General features: G+C 41.8%; 1 protein-coding gene across 1 annotated transcript; it reads right to left on the bottom strand.

Annotated features, from left to right (window-relative positions):
* Window positions 1-5,409: 5,409 nt before the first annotated feature.
* On the bottom strand, window positions 5,410-11,599 carry LOC126355215 (peritrophin-1-like). Its single transcript, XM_050005473.1, has 2 exons — window positions 11,457-11,599; window positions 5,410-5,762 (listed from the first exon to the last, which is right to left on the bottom strand). Exons 1-2 carry the CDS (start codon window positions 11,461-11,463, stop codon window positions 5,539-5,541), a joined length of 231 nt encoding a protein of 76 aa, XP_049861430.1. The 5' UTR covers window positions 11,464-11,599; the 3' UTR covers window positions 5,410-5,538.
* Between the last annotated feature and the right edge of the window lie 8,125 nt (window positions 11,600-19,724).

Genomic DNA, 19,724 nt, shown 5'->3' with positions numbered 1-19,724 from the left:
CGTGAGATTTGCGGAACTTCCATAAGTGTAAACTTAGGTTGTGCTTACTCTTCAATTGTGTGAACCAGTTCGTCAGTAACCAGAGACGGTCTTCCACTTCGTTCTTCATAGTGCACTTGATCACGTCCTTCATTGAACAGTCTGACCCATCGTCTAACCATTGAATCACTCACTGCATGCCGGCTGGTGTGGCCGGGCTGTTCTAGGCGCTTCAGTCTGGAGCCGCGCGACCGCTACGGTCGCATGTTCGAACCCTGCCTCGGGCATGGATGTGTGTGATGTCCTTAGGTTAGCTAGGTTTAAGTAGTTGTAAGTTCTAGGGGACTGATGACCTTAGAAGTTAAGTTTCACAGTGCTCAGAGCCATTTTAACCATTTTAAACTCACTGCATTTTGTCCGTAAACCTCGCAGATGAATTCCCTTTGGTTTAACTTTCTTTGCACTTAGAAAACGAATCACAAATTTGATTTCACACGCGGAGGCATTTTCAATTACGGCTGACATTATAAAGAAGCACTACACAGCACACGTCGGCAGCAGCGATCTTAAAATGGCGTACATGTCTTCTCCATGAATCAGAGTAACTGCTGTGTATGCTCAGAACTGCGACCGTAGCGCTGCCGCGGATAGAAATAGATACAGAACTTACTTTGTGGACGACCCTCGTATATTTTAAGTATCATACATTGATTTTTCTTCATCTTGCAGCATATTGTCTGTAAAAGATTTCTTCGCCATCGAAAGCACTTTTTGTTATCACTAGGAAATAAAGTGAATCTGTGTAGACACCTGATGCGATAGGAGGGAAGAATAACGATTAACGTCTCCGAAACGACGAGATACTTACCGACAGCACAAGTTCGGAATGGGGAAGGGTGGCAAAGAAAATCTTTTGTGGAATTTCCAAAGAAATAATTCTAGCATCTGAAGTAGCGTCATAATGCCCGGTTCTAAATATCAATTTTGCACTTAATTACCGATTATCATACTCCTAGCGTCACGAAACTCGTACACGTCACTGACATTCTTAGATGACATAAAAACATATTTTCATTACATTTTTTATACTTCTACACACATTCGCTTTCAACCTTTAGAGAACATTCATGGGTGCATTGTGTGTTCCCACCCCTCGCCATATGAGGGTACGTCCACCAGTATCGGAAATGATCGTTTTTCTGCTCCAGTTGTATGGTGTGATGAAGCATAACGTTGCATGGGCGTACTAATTCTCAAATCTTTGATCACGGTACACTCACCGGTCTATGTTATTGTGACACTGTTTTCGTTCCCCAGATGCTTTCCCTGAGGGATGCATACGGCCTAGACCTCATTTTTATGGATGACTATGCACGACCGCATCCAACAGCGTAGGTGGAAAGCTCCTGGATCGAGTAGATTAACGGTGAATGGACTGGCCTGCGGGATGTATTGGAAAGACGTACTGCAGCACCTCCATATGCACCAATCGTCATCCAGGGGCCGTAAACCGCGCTGGTGGTGAAGTGGAACACGTACCACAAGGAGCACTTTGCAGAGCATGCATTGCTTTCGGTGGCGGTCACACAACCTAAGAAGAAACATGCCCCATCGTTTGCAGTGTCTGAAAGATCATTATGAATCGCTGTGACTTTTATGCAATATTGTCTTCGAAGAAAAGGTGTCATTTCTGTTTGTCTCATTGCATATTTCTTTCAGTTACATTCTGTACTATGTAGTAGCGGTTCTTTCTGTGTACGTCCAACTTTCATCGTGCTTTCGTCCTTAAGTTTTACGCATCATTGTATAACCAGGTACATGAGCGGATTCAAACAGAAGTATCTTCCCTTCTACCTTACGAGGAACTAATTAAACCTTGATTATGGCTGCGAACCACAGAAACTGTTAACAGGTATAGTAAAACCATTTATATTCCTCTACAGTGTTTGCGCCACAGAAGATATATGTTGTCTGTCAGCCATAGCCCTAAGAACAACAGATCTTAATGTTAAAAACGGGGAGCAGCTATGCAGATACGAACATACAGGGCTATTCAAAACGAAGGAACATATTTTAGACATTTATTGCTTCCAAACAACAAAAGATAGAAACACGATTCCAACGTTCCTAGAAAGAGAAAAGTTCAAATTTTTATGCATTCAGTTTAAGAACCATGGTGCAACACGACAAATATCAAAACGGTGGCTCACTTCCTGCCACACACGAAGCAGCTGATCCCTCGTTATGGAATTCACAGCTTCAGTAATGCGAAGTCCCAGACGTTCAAGAGTGTCAGCCATAGGGAGAACAAAAAAGCGGTCTTCTACATACCCCACAGATATAAGTGACAACGCGTGAGGTCTGGAGACCCGGGAGGCCACCGGCCGTGAAGCTCATCTTCTGCTCTTCTTCTTCCAATCCATCGTCCTGGAATGTTGTCATTCATGTAACGTCGGACGTGCTAAGAGAATTGTAATACTTGCTTTGACTTTAACTTATTTTTTCCTCTTTATTTTACAGTGTGAATTTCTTAATCACAAGCGAACTCCCGTGGCTCGGCGTGGAAAGGAAGATGTACAGCGGTTTGACAAAAATATGGAAACAACAAAGAGTGCAACACATTACAATGCCTAATACGGCGCAGGAAAATCGTTAGCATTGAAAACAGCTTTCAGTCGTCTCGGAATGGATCAATACAACTACTGTAAAGGTTTCAAGGAAATCTTAAACCATTCTTCCTCCAAAATAGTGGCAGGTGCTGGTAACGATGACGGAGGTGGATATCGATCATATACCCTTCTCTCTAAAGCTCGCTACAAAGTCACAATCATATTGAGATCTTATGACTGGGATGGCCATACAAGATGCGACAGTTCCTCCTCGTGCTGGCGAAACCGGCCCTGGACGATGCAAGCTGTGTGAACAGGGTCCCTGTCTTCTTGGAACCACTGGGGAAGTCCGCAGCTCGAGGTCTAGTGGCTAGCGTTGCTACCGCTGCATCACTGGGTCCGGAGTTCGATTCCCGGCCGGGATGGGGATTTTGTCTGCCCAGGGACTGGGTATTTGTGTTGTCCTCATTTCTTCATCATCCTCATCATTCGTAGAAGTGGCTAGATTGGACTGTGAAGAAAAAAAATTGGACTGTGAAAAAACTGGGACTTTGTACGGGCGCTGATGACCGCGCAGTTGAGCGCCCCACACACCAATCACCATTATCACCACCACTGGGGAACAACCAATGTATCATCGCATGGACCTGATTAATCGAAACGACCGCATAATCCTTGGAAGTAATGCGAGCTTAGTAACAATGGGGTTCATGGAATCCCACAATATGGCTACCAAAATCATCACCTAAGCATCGCCATGTTTCACGCTTTGCACGTAAACTTGTCCAGAATTTGAAAACAGCGTGTAACCAGACTTATCCTGCCAAATGACATTTTTCGATTTCTGTATAGTCCAGATTTTATGTTACGGGCATTTGCATCGCTGATGTTTGCTTTTGGGATTCCAGCTCGCTCTGAGATTATCTGTTTACAGAGCTCTCTTGGTATTGTTCTGGTTCTGACAGTGTTCGCGAACGCGACATTCAGTTGGGCAGTGACTATGCAGCTGTTGTCTTCTTATTTTTTTTTTTTGTCACAATCCTTTTCAATTACCAATGCGGTATAAATCTTCGATACGGTGCCTCTTGAATCAACAAATGCTCCGATCACCTGGCTGCGGCAGCACCACCATACGAGCACAAACAATTTGCCCACGTTCGAATTCACTTTGCTCCGACGTAATGCACTCACAACTACATAGAACACTATTGTGACAGCGATTGACACTTGCAATGTATTGAGGACGTTGCTCAGGTGCTGTACATGGTCTATTACAGCAGCCAGCTTAGCAACCATCCACTTTCATGTTCAAATATATCTTTCTCGAAGAGTTTCCAAAGTTTTGTCCAGCGCCTATATCTAGGGTTTGACGACTCGTTTGGCACAAAGGTAATAAATTATGTACTCAAACTTTCCCAGAGAATCAGTCTGTCTTTTAGTGAAAACTGTTTCAAAAACCTACAGTAGCTCCTGAGTTAGCTGTCACATGTACATTAAAAGAGCAGCGGGGAACTTTAATTTATACTATGTGTAACTAAAAACGGTTCAAATGGCTCTGAGCACTATGGGACTTAACTTCTGAGGTCATCAGTCCCCTAGAACGTAGAACTACTTAAACCTAATTAACCTTAGGACATCACACACGTCCATGCCCGAGGTAGGATTCGAGCTTGCGACCTTGGCGGTCGAGCGGTTACAGACTGTAGCGCCTAGAACCGCTCGGCCACCCCGGCCGGCTATGTGTAACAGAGAAGCAGTATGTTGGAGGAGAAATTTGACTCATTGCACCTCATTTACACCAGTATATCCTCGAATATTTAAAGAATCGAATTCCTATGTATAAAATAGCTTCGAATGTCTGATTACTTTACAGATGTCTTAAATATTTGCTTTTAAGCGTGTGAGAAAAAGTGTAGGAAAGATTCAAAATTATGTTTGAAGTTTGTTGGAAGTAGCTAAGTGCTGTCGTATAGTCTCGGGATTTGCTCTCCATTCTACCAAAATCTAGTTTTTCACGCACCTCAATGTTTATGATATCACGTGTCCTAAACTATATGTCGTACGATGATAAAACTTTGCAGGTGCATTTCGTGGTATACGTAGACACTGTAAGCAAAATGTGTTGCGAATAGAATTAGCGGTAAAGAAGCAGTAAATTAAAACGTAATGTGTAATGTTGAAGTGATATATGTGGATATTTTCTGAAAACTGTGTCGCGTATAGAGTTGGTAATGAAGAAGTAATAAATTTGTACGTCATGCCTCATGTTAAAGATTGACTGCATCAACAGCTGAAATATAGTAAGGGATAAACTTGTTTCGTTTCATCATTTTGTTGGGCGGGAGGGAGAGGCTGGTGACAAAGAGAAGAAGTTGGTTAAAGGTTTGAAATTATGTGGCAGATTTGTTGGAACTCGCTCAAATACTGGATAAATCAAGCCTATTTGGGAGCCGTCAGTTACAGGTCTTGAGAAAAACACACAGTTTCTTTTTGCAATATTTGTCTTATGGTGTTAAGCCACTAACCTAAAGTCATACCTCTCAACGAGCAGATTACAGCAGCGTTTCAGTTTTTAAATTCGTTCAGTACTTATGCGAAATATTGAAAATATTAGTTTCCCCTACGCCGCCGCTGGTATCGAACTCCGGGTTCCGAGACAGAAGTTTAGTAATATGTATATAGCGTAGTAACGCATATTACCAATACAGCAACACATTTGGCGCTTTGCCAGCCGTCACTACAATATAATTAAATGTTTATCATTTTTAGGGTACCATGTTGTACAGGCTTTTGCAAAATCCTTCTTTAATACCGTTAAAGATTAATTTTGTCGTTGCTGTTTATTTAAAATCAAATGTTAATTACTGAACATTGTGGAGCTTGTTGGAACACATTTTTATCATAATGCCAAGTAATGTCGAATGAGAGAGAGCCGATCGTCCGGTCCCTTCTACTTCCTGGCCTGGGGCCAGTCGCAGGTGTTGATGTTGGAGTTCCAGACGGTGCCAGTGGGGCAGGCCATGTGGACGGACCTGCCGTTACTGCACTCGTAGAAGCTGCTGCTGTCGTTCTCGTCAGGGAAGAAGACGGGCGTGGAGCCGTCGTACTGCGGGCAGTTAGGGGCCGCCGTCACCACGGCTGCCAGCACGCACACAGCCAGAAGAGAAGCCAGCACTGGAAACAGTAAAGAGTAAGGATACTCATAATCGGAATAACAGTTACTCAGCAGAGATTAACACTCAATACAAATACGTTTCAGAATTTTAGAAACGTATCAAAAGAGTCTCGACCGCAATAGATCATTTATTTACGATGGTTACTAGTTCTTCTCAGAATGCAATCATCTTAAAACCATTTACACCAAAATGGCAGGCCGCTTATTGCGCTCGAGATTTATTTTTAATCCATTTCGAAAGCACTTTTAGTCGGAACGCTATTTCTCCACGAGAAATGTACTGGAAAATTACCTTTGAGAATGCTCGTTCGTGATTCGTGATCTCAAAAGAATAGATTGAAATATATTTCCGTTGTGACATTTGTCCATGTACCACGTTCCTTTAATGAAGGAACATTAAATGCAACGATGGTCATGTAAAGGTTGAAACCACATTCACATACATAAAACTTACACGCTCCCATTGGCATCAGAACTACTGATTATAGAATTACTTGCACATGTTAAGTAACAAACCTTCTCAGCTGCTATGACTTCCAGTAGGATACTCAGTCTTTTCCCTTTTGTTTCGTTTTTCTCACTGACATCATCATTGTTTTTACTTGCTCCCCAATGATTTTCCTGTCACAACCAACGTTGATTACCCTATATACGGGAAGTTTTATGTACTGTATGTTCACTAACCGTTTAAACTTGTGCACTGTGTATTGCTACTTCGACTAGTGTATACAGTTTGTATTACAGTTAACACCAAAAACTGACACAGGTGGAAGTATAACAGAAGCAAAATTGCTGCAGTAAACATGACGTGTCAGCAGACATGCCATCACCATAATAATTCCGAATGAGTGCAAGTAGCCACAGGCTACCCTAAGATACATCACTCTATAAATGTATTTGAAAAGGAGACTTTTCGATGAAGTCCCCAGCTAAATGGGCACAAATGTCACTCACGCCTCGTGCGCACAGTTGGGGAATGTTTCAGGTGGATTATGAAGCACTAGCACATTTTGCTGCTACAGGGTGTTTCAAAAATGACCGGTATATTTGAAACGGCAATAAAAACTAAACGAGCAGCGATAGAAATACACCGTTTGTTGCAATATGCTTGGGACAACAGTACATTTTCAGGCGGACAAACTTTCGAAATTACAGTGGTTACAATTTTCAACAACTGATGGCGCTGCAAGTGATGTGAAAGATATAGAAGACAACGCAGTCTGTGGGTGCGCCATTCTGTACATCGTCTTTCTTCTGTAAGCGTGTGCTGTTCACAATGTGCAAGTGTGCTGTGGACAACATGGTTTATTCCTTAGAACAGAGGATTTTTCTGGTGATGGAATTCCACCGCCTAGAACACAGTGTTGTTGCAACAAGACGAAGTTTTCAACGGAGGTTCAATGTAACCAAAGGACCGAAAAGCAATACAATAAAGGAACTGTTTGAAAAATTTCAACGGACTGTGAACGTGACGGATGAACGTGCTGGAAAGGTAGGGCGACCGCGTACGGCAACCACAGAGGGCAACGCGCAGCTAGTGCAGCAGGTGATCCAACAGCGGCCTCGGGTATCCGTTCGCCGTATTGCAGCTGCGGTCCAAATGACGCCAACGTCCACGTATCGTCTCATGCGCCAGAGTTTACATCTCTATCCATACAAAATTCAAACGCGGCAACCCCTCAGCGCCGCTACCATTGCTGCACGAGAGACATTCGCTAACGATATAGTGCACAGGACTGATGACGGCTATATGCATGAGGGCATCATTTGGTTTACTGACGAAGCTTATTTTTACCTGGACGGCTTCGTCAATAAACAGAACTGGCGCATATGGGGAACCGAAAAGCCCCATGTTGCAGTCCCATCGTCCCTGCATCCTCAAAAAGTACTGGTCTGGGCCGCCATTTCTTCCAAAGGAATCATTGGCCCATTTTTCAGATCCGAAACGTTTACTGCATCATGCTATCTGGACATTCTTCGTGAATTTGTGGCGGTACAAACTGCCTTAAACGACACTGCGAACACCTCGTGGTTTATGCAAGATGGTGCCCGGCCACATCGCACTGCCGACGTCTTTAATTTCCTGAATGAATATTTCGATGACCGTGTGATTGATTTGGGCTATCCGAAACATACAGGAGGCGGCGTGGATTGGCCTCCCTATTCGCCAGACATGAACTCCTGTGACTTCTTTCTGTGGGGACACTTGAAAGACCAGGTGTACCGCCAGAATCCAGAAACAATTGAACAGCTGAAGCAGTACATCTCATCTGCATGTGAAGCCATTCCGCCAGACACGTTGTCAAAGGTTTCGGGTAATTTCATTCAGAGACTACGCCATATTATTGCTACGCGTGGTGAATATGTGGAAAATATCGTACTATAGTGTTTCCCAGACCGTAGCGCCATCTGTTGTTGACAATTGTAACTACTGTAATTTCGAAAGTTTGTCTGCCTGAAAATGTACTGTTGTCCCAAGCATATTGCAACAAACGGTGTATTTCTATCGCTGCTCGTTTAGTTTGTATTGCCGTTTCAAATATACCGGTCATTTTTGAAACACCCTGTATGTAAGCCGACGTGTAACGCCCTAGTGCGGCCCTAGATGCATAGACGGGCAACACGGGAACCCCGGTGTCCGAGATCTCCCGACCCGACTCCTGTAGACTCTTATCTCTCGGGTCACATCAGAAGTGAAGTATACAGCACTCTCTTTTATATGGTTGAAGAATTGGTGCAGCTAGTTGTACAGTCTTGCGGAGCTTTATGAGATGTTACGGAGGTGTTTGAGAGAAATCGTAACTTACTCCTTGAGACGGTTAATGTCTAGCATCCAAAACTGGGTACACCTCCTTTAACAAGTGCGAGTGCACAGTTTATTGCAGCCGCGTAACTTGAACAACTAGTATTGTTTCTCTCGTTGAGGACGGTGACAGGTCAGATGTGAGTAGGATTAGATGGGCACTTAGACACAAAGTTTACCTTCCAGATTCTTTGGTGATAAGAAAGACAAGACACTGAGGTGACGAAAGTAACGGAACACCTGCTAGTATCTTGTCGTACCTCCTTTTGCCCGGCGTAGTGCAGCATCTGGAAGTAACATGGACTCAACAAGTCGCTGTAAGTCGCCTGCAGAAAATCTGAGCTATGCTGCTGCTATAGCTGTCCGTAACTGTGAAAGTGTTGCCGGTGCAGGATTTTGTGCAGCTACTGAACTCTCGATTAAGTCCCATAAATACTTGATGGGATTCATATCGGGCGATCTGGATGGCCAAATCATTGGCTTCAATTGTCGACAATATCTTCAAACCAGTCGCGAACAATTGCTACCAGTTGACATGACGCATTGTCACCCACAAAAATTCCATCGTTCTTCAACAGCAAGACTTTCCCGGCGTAATAACTGCTGATATTCTTCACGGGTTTGCAGCCGGATTATGTCGTCGTCCAGACACAACATTTCGGCGGACCAGCTGGCCGCCATCTTCAGGTGAGTTAATGCTAGTGCACTGCCTCGCCGTAACTGAATTCCAGCCACAACGACGAGCAGCGCCTCGTGGCGGCGAGTAGACACGCAGCGCGCCAGTGGGAGAAGACGGCAGAAACGATAAATCGAACAGCACTAGTTGGAAGAATCCAATGAGCGAAAAGAAGACCGTTGTTGTTTAATGTCGGACAAAACTGGATTCCATATCTTATTTAGAGGAAAACCTTTATCCCTGTTAATAATATTACTGGATAATCTAATTTCAATGGATTCTTTAAGAACACATTCCCGATAGTGAGAATCAGGAGAGATCCTGTCATACATCATCCTTTGTTCTTTGTTAAGGAACTCTTCCGCCACTGCCGACTTCTCAGGCTGGAACAACCGAGTTCGCCTATGATGTTCCGCACACCAGTCCTGAATACTTCTCATGCTTCTCACAATTGGGAATGTGTTCTTAAAGAATCAATTGAAATCAGATTATCATCTAATATTATTAACAGAGATAAAGGTTTTTCTCTAAGTAAGGTATGGAATCCGTTTTTGTCCGACATTAAGCAACAACGGTCTTCTTTTCGATCATTGGATTCTACCAACTAGTGCTGTTGGGATTTATCGTTTTTTCCGTCTTCTTTCACCGGCGCGCTGTGTGTCTACTCGCCGCGCGCGGTGCTCTGTTCCGTGGTGTATAAAGGTTTCCGTCATTGTGGCTAGAATTCAGTTCTGGCGAGGCAGTGCACGGGCATTAACTCACCTGAAGATGGCGGCCAGCTGGTCCACCGAAATATTGTGTCTGGACGACGACATGATCCGGCTGCAGACCCGTGAAGAATATCAAGACCACCAATAGCAGTAAATTGTCTCCTAACAGCCAAATACAATCGATTCCAGTCAATCATCGGTTCAGTTCGATCAGAGCACTCATTCCATTCCATGGAAACACAGACCACCTCGTTATCGAGCCACCCCCAGATTTTACAGTGCCTTGTTGTCAACTTGGGTCCATGGCTCCGTGTGGTATGCGTCACAATCGAACCGTACCGTCAGCTCATACCAACTTAATCTGGATTTATCTGACCAGGACACAGTTTTACAGGCGTCTAGGCTCCAACCGATATGGCTACGAGCCCCGGAGAGGCGCTGCGGGCGATGTCATACTGCTAGCATAGGCACTCGCGTCGGTCGTCTGCTTCCATAGCCCAGTAACCAAATTTTACCACTTTATCCTGAAGGATACGTTCACCACACACATTCCACATTGATTTATGCGGTTATTTCACGCAGTGTTTCTTGTGTGTTAGCACTGACAATACTACGCATATGCCGCTGCCCTCGGTGATTAAGTGAAAGCCGTCGGCCATTGCGTTGCCCGTGCTGAGAGGTAACGCCTGAAACGTAGTGCTGTCGGGACATTCTTAACACTGTGGATCTCGGAATATTTGATTCCTTAATAGAATCTCTCATGCGTCTAGCTCCAACTACTATTCCGCATTCAAAGCCTGTCAACTCCCGTCGTTCCTATGTAACCACGTCGAAAACCTTTTCACATGAATCACCTGAGTAGAATTACTGTTCAGCCAATGCACTCCACATTTAGACTGTGTGCGCGATTCTTCCGCATTCTGCATGTGCACGTCGCTATCCCACGACTTTTGTCACCTCACTCTATATTACACAGTAGCTCTATCACAGTATAGTCAGTGGGGACTTGTAACCACACGTTTGCAATTATGTCGCAAACGTTTTTTGTAATTATGTGTATTCCGTTATCTTACAGCTTAACATTTGTCAGCATTAACTCTTCGTTGTGATACCCCTTGTATTAAATTTCTATTAACATGGTGCGTAATCGGTAAAAGTTCTTTGTCCTTAGTCGGTAGAAAAAACATCTTGGGTTGTAGAGTGAATTCTATCTTGTGGTCACATGCGTGAGAACTGTGTTCTGTTCAAAGCATTGTGGCCACCGCTTGTTACTGTGAAGCTATAAACTGAACAGTGGTTTCTCTTTCTTTTAACATACAAGAACAACATCTCTCCAAAGCACTGAGTGGATTTAATGTAACTTCCAGTCAAACAATAAGTCAAAGACGACAGCAAGTTCTTATCATCGAGAATCCCTGATTTACATAATTCGTAAATTACATGATTTAATAGTCAAGAAAACTATGTCTTTCCAACTTATTTTACAAGAGAATTTTTGACTCACCCTTCATGACGAATGGATTACACCGACGAGGTCAGTCCGTTCGAATCAAATAGCGAGAAGATGCAGAAATGTATACCACTGAGGCTATATATGTATATTGGCGCGGATAATGTGAGTCATATCAATGTCAACGTCAAACAACACTGCCGTGATAAAGTATGTTAAGGGCGTTTCCTTTTATAAGATTTTGCTTTTTAAGAGCCGACAAAGATTACAATTAGTATGACGCCATGATTTTAGCAAATGACGGTTTGTGTTCTGAAGTGCTTGTGAAGCAGTTGATTGACCGCAACTATTCGTAGATTTTGTTAAACACTTGAGTAAATGATTCAATAACTTATTGTCATTTATTAAGTTGTGAGTAAAACATACTGATTTCTCTTAGCATTTTTGAAACGGAAGTTGGAAAGAAAAACTAGGTAATCAGGACCTCTCATGAATCCCAGTCGTCATACAATGGTGATAATGAAATCATGATATCACCAATATAATGAGTTATACTGTTACAGTTCGTCGTTAAATGTACGTCCTGTTCGCGGTGTCTCAAAATATGTCCGTCTCATTTGATTTCCCCCGGATAAATCCCAACGTATTAACCCCGTTGTTTCCTGAAATATATTATTTTGCCGTTGATTAAGGTTCCATATGTCATGCCGTATTTCAGTTATCGCTCATGTCTCATTGTAGTCAAAAAATTCTTCATACACTTTATGTGTTAATATTTTCCGAGTAATAGGATACAGTTAACTTTTATAAAGTAACTGTGCCACTAGATGCTTTCTTTGGGAGCAACCGTATCGGTATGGAATTCAAAAAATAAACTTCTTGAATGTTAGTGACAATATTTAGACGCATGTGACTGAGTCATGCAGTAAACTGGAAGTAATTATCCAAGAAATAGAAACCTCTCTGTAAGTCTAGCAGTAATTTTTTAGGCAATTTACCAGAAACATCCAAAATCTTCTCATATATTCCGTATTACAATAATGGAATGGACAGCAATAGGACAGAAATAAAAAAGTCATAGATTTTCTCTTCTGAACATTGGTGTCGTATTGTGTTTCAGTATTAGAGGAACGGTATGCTTTAAGCATCCTTTGACTAGCAGCGGTATTCTCTCGCCATAAATTTCCTGTGTTATCTGTAGAGAAGGGAAAGCAGAAAGGTGGAAGGAGTATATATAGGGTCTATACAAGGGCGATGTTCTTGAGGACAATATTATGGAAATGGAAGAGGACGTAGATGAAGATTAAATGGGAGATATGATACTGCACGAAGAGTCTGACACAGCACTGAAAGACTTTAGTCGAAACAAGGCCCCAGGAGTAACACAACATTCCATTAGAACTACTGACAGTCTTGGGAGAGCCAGTCCTGAAAAAACTCTACCATCTCGTGAGCAAGATGCATGAGAAAGGCGAAAGTCCCTCAAACTGCAAGAAGAATGTAATAATTCCAATCCTAAAGAAAGCAGGTATTGACAGATGTGAACATTAACGAAGTATCAGTTTAATAAGTCACCGCTGCAATCCACTAACACGAATTCTTTACAGACGCATGGAAAAACAGATAGAAGCCGACTCGAGGAAGATCAGTTTGGATTCCGTAGAAATGTTAGAACATGTGAGGCTATACTGACCCTCCGACTTATCTTAGAAAATAGATTAAGGAAAAGCGAACCTACGCGTCTAGCATTTGTAGACTTAGAGAAATCTTTTGATAATGTTGACTGAATTACTCATTCAAATTATGAGGGGGCAGGGGTAAAATACAGGGAGCGAAAGGCTATTTACAATTTTTACAGAAACGAGATGGCAGTTATAAGAGACGAGGGGCATGAAAGGAAAGCTGTGGTTGGGAATGGAGAGAAAAAGGGTTGTAGCCTATCCCCTATGTTATTCAATCTCTATATTGAGCAAGTAGTATAGGAAACAAAAGAAAAATTAAACTTTGAGGTTGGCCGATGATATTGTAATTCTGTCAGAGACAGCAAAAGACCTGGAAGAGCAGCTTAACGGAATGGACAGTGTCTTGAAAGGAAGATATAAGATGAAAATCAACAAAAGCAAAACGAGGATAATGGAACGTAGTCGAATTAAATCGGGTGATGCTGCGGGAATTAGATGAGGAAAAGAGACGCTTAAAGTAGTAAACGAGTTTTGCTGTTTCGGGAGCAAAATAACTGATGATGGTCGAAGTAGAGAGGATATAAAATGTAGAATGGCAATAGCAAGAAAAGCGTTTTTGAAGAAGAGAAATTTGTTAACATCGGGTATAGATTTAAGTGTCAGGAAGTCGTTTCTCAAAGTATTTGTATGGAGTGTAGCCACGTATGGAATTGATATGTGGACGATAAATAGTTTAGACAAGAAGAGAATAGTAGCTTTCTAGATGCGGTGCTACGGAAGAATGCTGAAGATTAGATGGGTAGATCACATAACTAATGAGGAGGTATTGAATAGAATTGGGGAGAAGAGAAATTTGTGGCACTACTTGACTAGAAGAAGGGATCGCTTGGTAGGGCATATTCTGAGGCATCAAGGGATCACCAATTTAGTATTGGAGGGCAGCGTGGAGGGTAAAAATTGTAGAGGGAGACCAAGAGATAAATACACTAAACAGATTCAGAAGGATGTAGGTTGCAGTAGATACTGCGAGATGAAGAACCTTGCACAGGATAGAGTAGCATGGATAGCTGCAACAACCAGACTCTGGACTGAAAACCACAACAACAACAATTTCTGGACTAAGTGTTTTGTCTTAATCAAAAAACTGAATGTTTAGTTACTGTCGCTCGTTATGTTAGGACCTTGTTTGTTAGCAATTCCCCTCGAGTACTGAGTGTGATTTCTCCAGTTTGCTTAGGAGAGAGTTAGCACAGGTACCATGTTTCACCTTATCGCTCTAAATTGTAATATGTGAGGCCTTCTGAGAATATATTGATAACTGATTGTGAACGCCATGTAGTCAGAATCGAGACTCTAAGGAATCAGACGTCTGAACAAAGTTTAAAAAATTTATAAAATGTAAAGTTCTCTGTGTGTCTTTCCCATGACGGTCTACGGCCTAAATAAAACCTAGAAATTTGACCGAAGACAGAATTCGCATGATTGTATAGATGCTCACATGGAAGTAAAACTGATAATTTTACTCCATTAGGCCCACTGATCTTGTCCAGTTCGAGCAGAAATTCGAACCTAAAAGTCAAGTTGTAGTACCTCAATCATCGAGACGACCCCCGAATCATATAACAACACTTTTCCCGGTATTTCTTGTGGGAAGTACCGGAACTGATGAAAGGTGAGTTTTGCTATTGAGAGAAAAAGTTGAAAATCAAGACATAGGGAAAAGTCATTAGCACAGCTGCAGCATGCTGCAAATTTCCGGCTCTCTACTCTCCCATTACACGAGAGGAAATTGCATTGGCCGCCTCTGACATTTGAAAAGTGCACTGCCCTGGGCAATTACTTCATTAGTTTTCCGAACTGAATTACGGGTCGTAATAGCAGGTGCAGTTGGTCGATATCCATATGATTTTTGCCTTACAATGCTCACACAAATGTGCCTTAGGGAAGTCATACTGTTAGATACCGAGGCCGACTTACGTCATACTCTCTCTCGTTTGTTTGTGTGACTTCTAACGCAGTGTTTGCGCTGTAAGTATAATTTGTGTATCGCCAGCTAGACACTTTTACCTCCAAACCATTTTCATTTGTTTTCATGAGTAAAGGGACGAAGCAAACAGGCAAAAATGGTTTTAAATCTTATATTAGTATGGACTACGAAAGAAAATGAGCTCCAATTGTACATAGATCACCAAAGTTCTTGAAACGTAACGTCATAACTACACGAGAGTGGACGATTTCTTATTGTCTGTCACCAGACAAGCTTCGAGATAGGGAATAAAAGCAGAGATTTGGTTGAAATTTTATTACAAAATAAATTTCCTTCTGTTTGTTATATTTACCTACTAGCTAAGAAGCAAATTAGTCGAGCTCCAACGAATCCTTGTGTAGTAAAGCACTTTTAATTCCGTCGCGCTCATGTGAAGCTAACCTTTGACAATTACTTGCTTGTAACGTCTCATCTGTATCCCACTAACTACACGAAACTATAGCATAGTAACATGCAGATAAATGTTCTCTGCAGCAGCTCACATAGATAAGTGACTTCTTTTATTCAGTGCACTTTTGACCTTTGCTTTCCCTCTTACCTAATTAATTTTCCTGCAGAGACGGTAAGCGAAATTACCACAGGAAACCGTAAAATCTCTTTGACAAACACTGAACTTGTAAACTGTTATAGTTACGAGCCATTCGAGCTCACTTCTATCTATTGACTATCAGGAGAGTAAACTCGTCTGTCATGCGTTGTTCCTGCAACAACAGACGCCTTACTGAGCGCTTTCAATGAAGTAAGACTGCATATAAGGGATTTTCTGACGACTAATGTTGCTGTAAAAACAAAAACACCATTTATTTTGGAAAAGACATGAAAGCTTTTTAAAAATAATCTTTGCTGTTTTATTACTCGATGTTTCAAGCTAATGAAACCTGTCATTCGACGGTGATGTTCACGAAGATTAATGCAATGGTCAAGCAATTGTTTCCGTTTGCGGCCTCGCATTTGGCATATTGTAAAGTTTTTGCAGGTTTCGTTCAGTTATGGTCTTCATTTTCGCCTTATTATTATAAACGAAAAATTTGACAGGGATATGTTATTACATCACAACCCCTTGAATCCTTCAGTACATTCCCAAGATTGGTATTTTAATTTATCGACTTTTCCAGTCGGGTCTGCGTATCAGAAAACAGACAAATAATAATAGGTAATTATAATAGTATGTGATCAGAGTACAAATTCTAATGGCGCTTTGTACAAACATTGGGCACTTGACAACGGCTTTTTGCGTAAAGTCTGTTCATTTTAAGTGTGCCCGTGAGTAACTCTTCTGAAAATATTTCTTCATCGGACATCTTAGATTGAATAATTCCAAAGCATGAGCTCGTGCTGGGCCAATCATAAGATTTGTAACACGGAACCTTTAGTAATGCCAAGACCCCGTTTAACTTTAACAACAGCTTGCAACATAAATGAAACACAAAATTTAATATTCACGAAATATTACGTAAATTAAATTACATAGCCTCTTTCATTAATTCTGTTGCTGTGTGTAACTATGAGTACGTCTAGTGAGATTGCGTCTCAGTAGAATAGTAATACTAATATTGGCGGTGAGCCAAATAATAATCTGGTGACTTATTATATGTTGTGTCCCGAGCTGACTGCAATGTAATTAAAAAGTATTACACAAGACCCAGTTCGCTTTTGTTTATAAAGCACATTTTGTGGCATTCTGTAAGTTGAATACTTACGTTTGCACATTTATTTTTTTATTCTTTTAAGTTAAAAACAGCGTTTTCTTTACGCTTTTAGCCTAAAAGAGTCAAAACTAAATGTATAAATGAATGTATCAATTTACAGAATGCCACAGAAATGCCTCTAAGCTATGGGACATAACATCTGAGGTCATCAGTCCGATAGACTTAGAACTACTTAAACCTAACTAACCTAAGGACATCACACACTTCCATGCCCGAGGCAGGATTCGAACTTGCGACCATAGCAGTAGCGTGGTTCCGGACTGAAGTGTCTAGAACCTCTGGGCCACCGCGGCCGGCACAGAATGCCACAAAAGATTCTTTATAAATAATTATTTTTAATTGCATTGCAGTCAGCTGAAGAGACAATCTACAACAGCAGTTGTTAAAAGCTGCAGTGGAAGATGGCCACACAAACAAATGAATTCCTGATGGCAGATATGCGTCCTATCTGGACTGCTACAAGAACAAAAAAAGTGCCTTCTTCTCGGCAAGACAACTGAACTGCCTAATTATTCTAATGTTGTAGCGGTTATACGTCACAATCGAAACAACCGCTTATACCATTTATTTATATTTTCAACTTATATCTAGTTTTTGAAATATATCAACGAGCATCCTGCAAATGTGCGTTTAACGTACGATGAATTGTTACGCAATGGCGATTTTCACGCTCCATTTTTGAGCCACTGTCGTACGTGTCACTTCTAGCTACTGCTTCTAGTTGGTTGTTCTAAGTAACATTCTGTGTACATCAGTGGTCTTAATTTGAGCTGTAGTGTGTGACCAGAAACTGTAGCTCATCTGAAACGGCAAAACAGTTGGGAATCAGTTCATTATCTTGTTCCACCAGCTCCGACATGGATACAAAGTTAACAGCTCAATTCAACGTGTAGTATAGAACTGCAAAAGCAGTTGAAAATTATTGAAAGTAATTTTCGGAGACTTACTATCAGTTTGCAGCTAGTCTCTAAACATTATTAGCTACCAACATATATGGGTGATATCTCACTGTTGGAACACATATACAAGGTAGTCAGAAACAGTCTGAAAAGCTTGTAACGGTGTTGCAGGGTAGTTTGTGCTGATAAACAATTGTTAATGAAAAAATTCGACGCATTTCGCCATTTCCTTGTTCAGTAGCACTGACGTTAGTCAATCAGGTTGTTATCTGCACGAATTCAGGCGGCCCGCCATGACGGTGTCGGCAAATATGTTCTTCGTTTGGTTTCCTAAAACCAAACAAGAACGAGATACAGAAACTGGGCATGGGGTGGTAGTAAGGATCAAACGCGAGCCAAAGGCTGAGCACTTTCTTGTGCTGTCGTATACGCTATGAGAACACTGACAACCGTATTTGGCAGGCCGCTTGAATTTGCGCAAGCAATGGCCTAACTCCGATGCTAATTGACTTGCAAACGGGGCAACGTATTAAATTTTTTCCTTAACAATTATTCCTCGGCTCAGTCTACCCTTCTTCACCCTTAAAAGGCGTTTTCGGACTGCTTCTTACTTGGTACCGCGTATCGATACCACCACATGGGCGTCAAAGTTGGCAGACGCAGATAGTGGTCGTGTGGGATCTAGCGGAGCCAATGGTATGCACCCACTGGGCCACAGTTCCAGCAGCTTTGGGCTACAAGAGCTCTCAGCAGCCGCATTATAGGACAGCTGGCGGCAAACAGACGGCCCACTCTCATTCAGAGCCAAATCGATATGTGACGCCACGCAGTCACTGGCTAGTCTCAGCTACGACACCACCGCTCATACTTCAGGTAGTTTCACCCTTGTTGACACAGAGCTGGACTCTATATCTTGCCGCATTATATGCAATAAGTATTTGTACCCTTGGAGAAAAAATTTAAGTACATCTTTTGTTTGCTGTATTTTGCTTGTTCGCTAATCATATCTGCTCCTGTCCAGCTTCGCTACAACGACAGTAGCTACACTACTCTGTAGCCCACCTCTCCTTACCATTGTGTACAATGCTGTACACAACGCTGACTATCCTGTACATAACTAATAAAAAATGTGCTATGTTTTCGACGTTTGTGACACCTGTAGTAGGAGAATGTTTCATATTGTAATTTTGTCCACGGTTCGTGAACTAGTAGCTAGCATTGCTGCCTGTGGATCACGGGGTGCTGGGTTCGATTCCCACTCGGCTGGAAGATTTTATTCGCCCGAGAACTGGATGTTTGTGGTCCTCAACATTTCATCATCATTCGCGGAAAGTGGCGAAATTGGACCTTTGTGCGTCCCAAAACCTAAATATCATCATCATCATCATCATCATCATCCTGTACTCTTAAGTAGGCTTGTACTCTGCGTTTAATGTAGAGTTAGATGTAACGTATATATGAAATGTAAATAGTTTTTTGCAAGTACTTCAGGAGTTTCAGAATACAACTCCAAGAAAAATCCAAACACACTTAGGAAATAAAGACATATCAGCAGAGGGCATCCCACCACTCGAATTATAGCTGCTGAATGTGACCACCGTTCCAGATATGGCAAACGTTATGAAACGTCCCCTTAGAAAAATTATAAATGACTGTGCTTAAACTGACACAGAATATTTTTAGCGCAACGCAGTCTGACTGAATAATCCCTACAAAAGAATGGCCCTGACTAACATTAACCTATACCTTTCACAAATCACTTACCTACCAAAAATCTTCGTTACTCGAACTACTGTAATACAGCGAGCGCCACTACTGCCAGCTAAATATAAGATTCTAATTACTGAAGGGACTAACTACTGATAGGAGTAGTTAGCAAATGAAAGATTTTGATAGAGAACAAACAATGTATTTACCGTAATAGTGTTCAAAAGTCATAATATATATGACATTCAGACTTACAAATTTACTGTCTCTGATGGACA

Source organism: Schistocerca gregaria, chromosome 3, assembly GCF_023897955.1.
Source record: "Schistocerca gregaria isolate iqSchGreg1 chromosome 3, iqSchGreg1.2, whole genome shotgun sequence".
Classification (NCBI taxonomy): domain Eukaryota; kingdom Metazoa; phylum Arthropoda; class Insecta; order Orthoptera; family Acrididae; genus Schistocerca; species Schistocerca gregaria.
The sequence above is the reverse complement of the archived record's forward strand: the minus strand, read 5'-3'. Positions and strand labels throughout refer to the sequence as shown.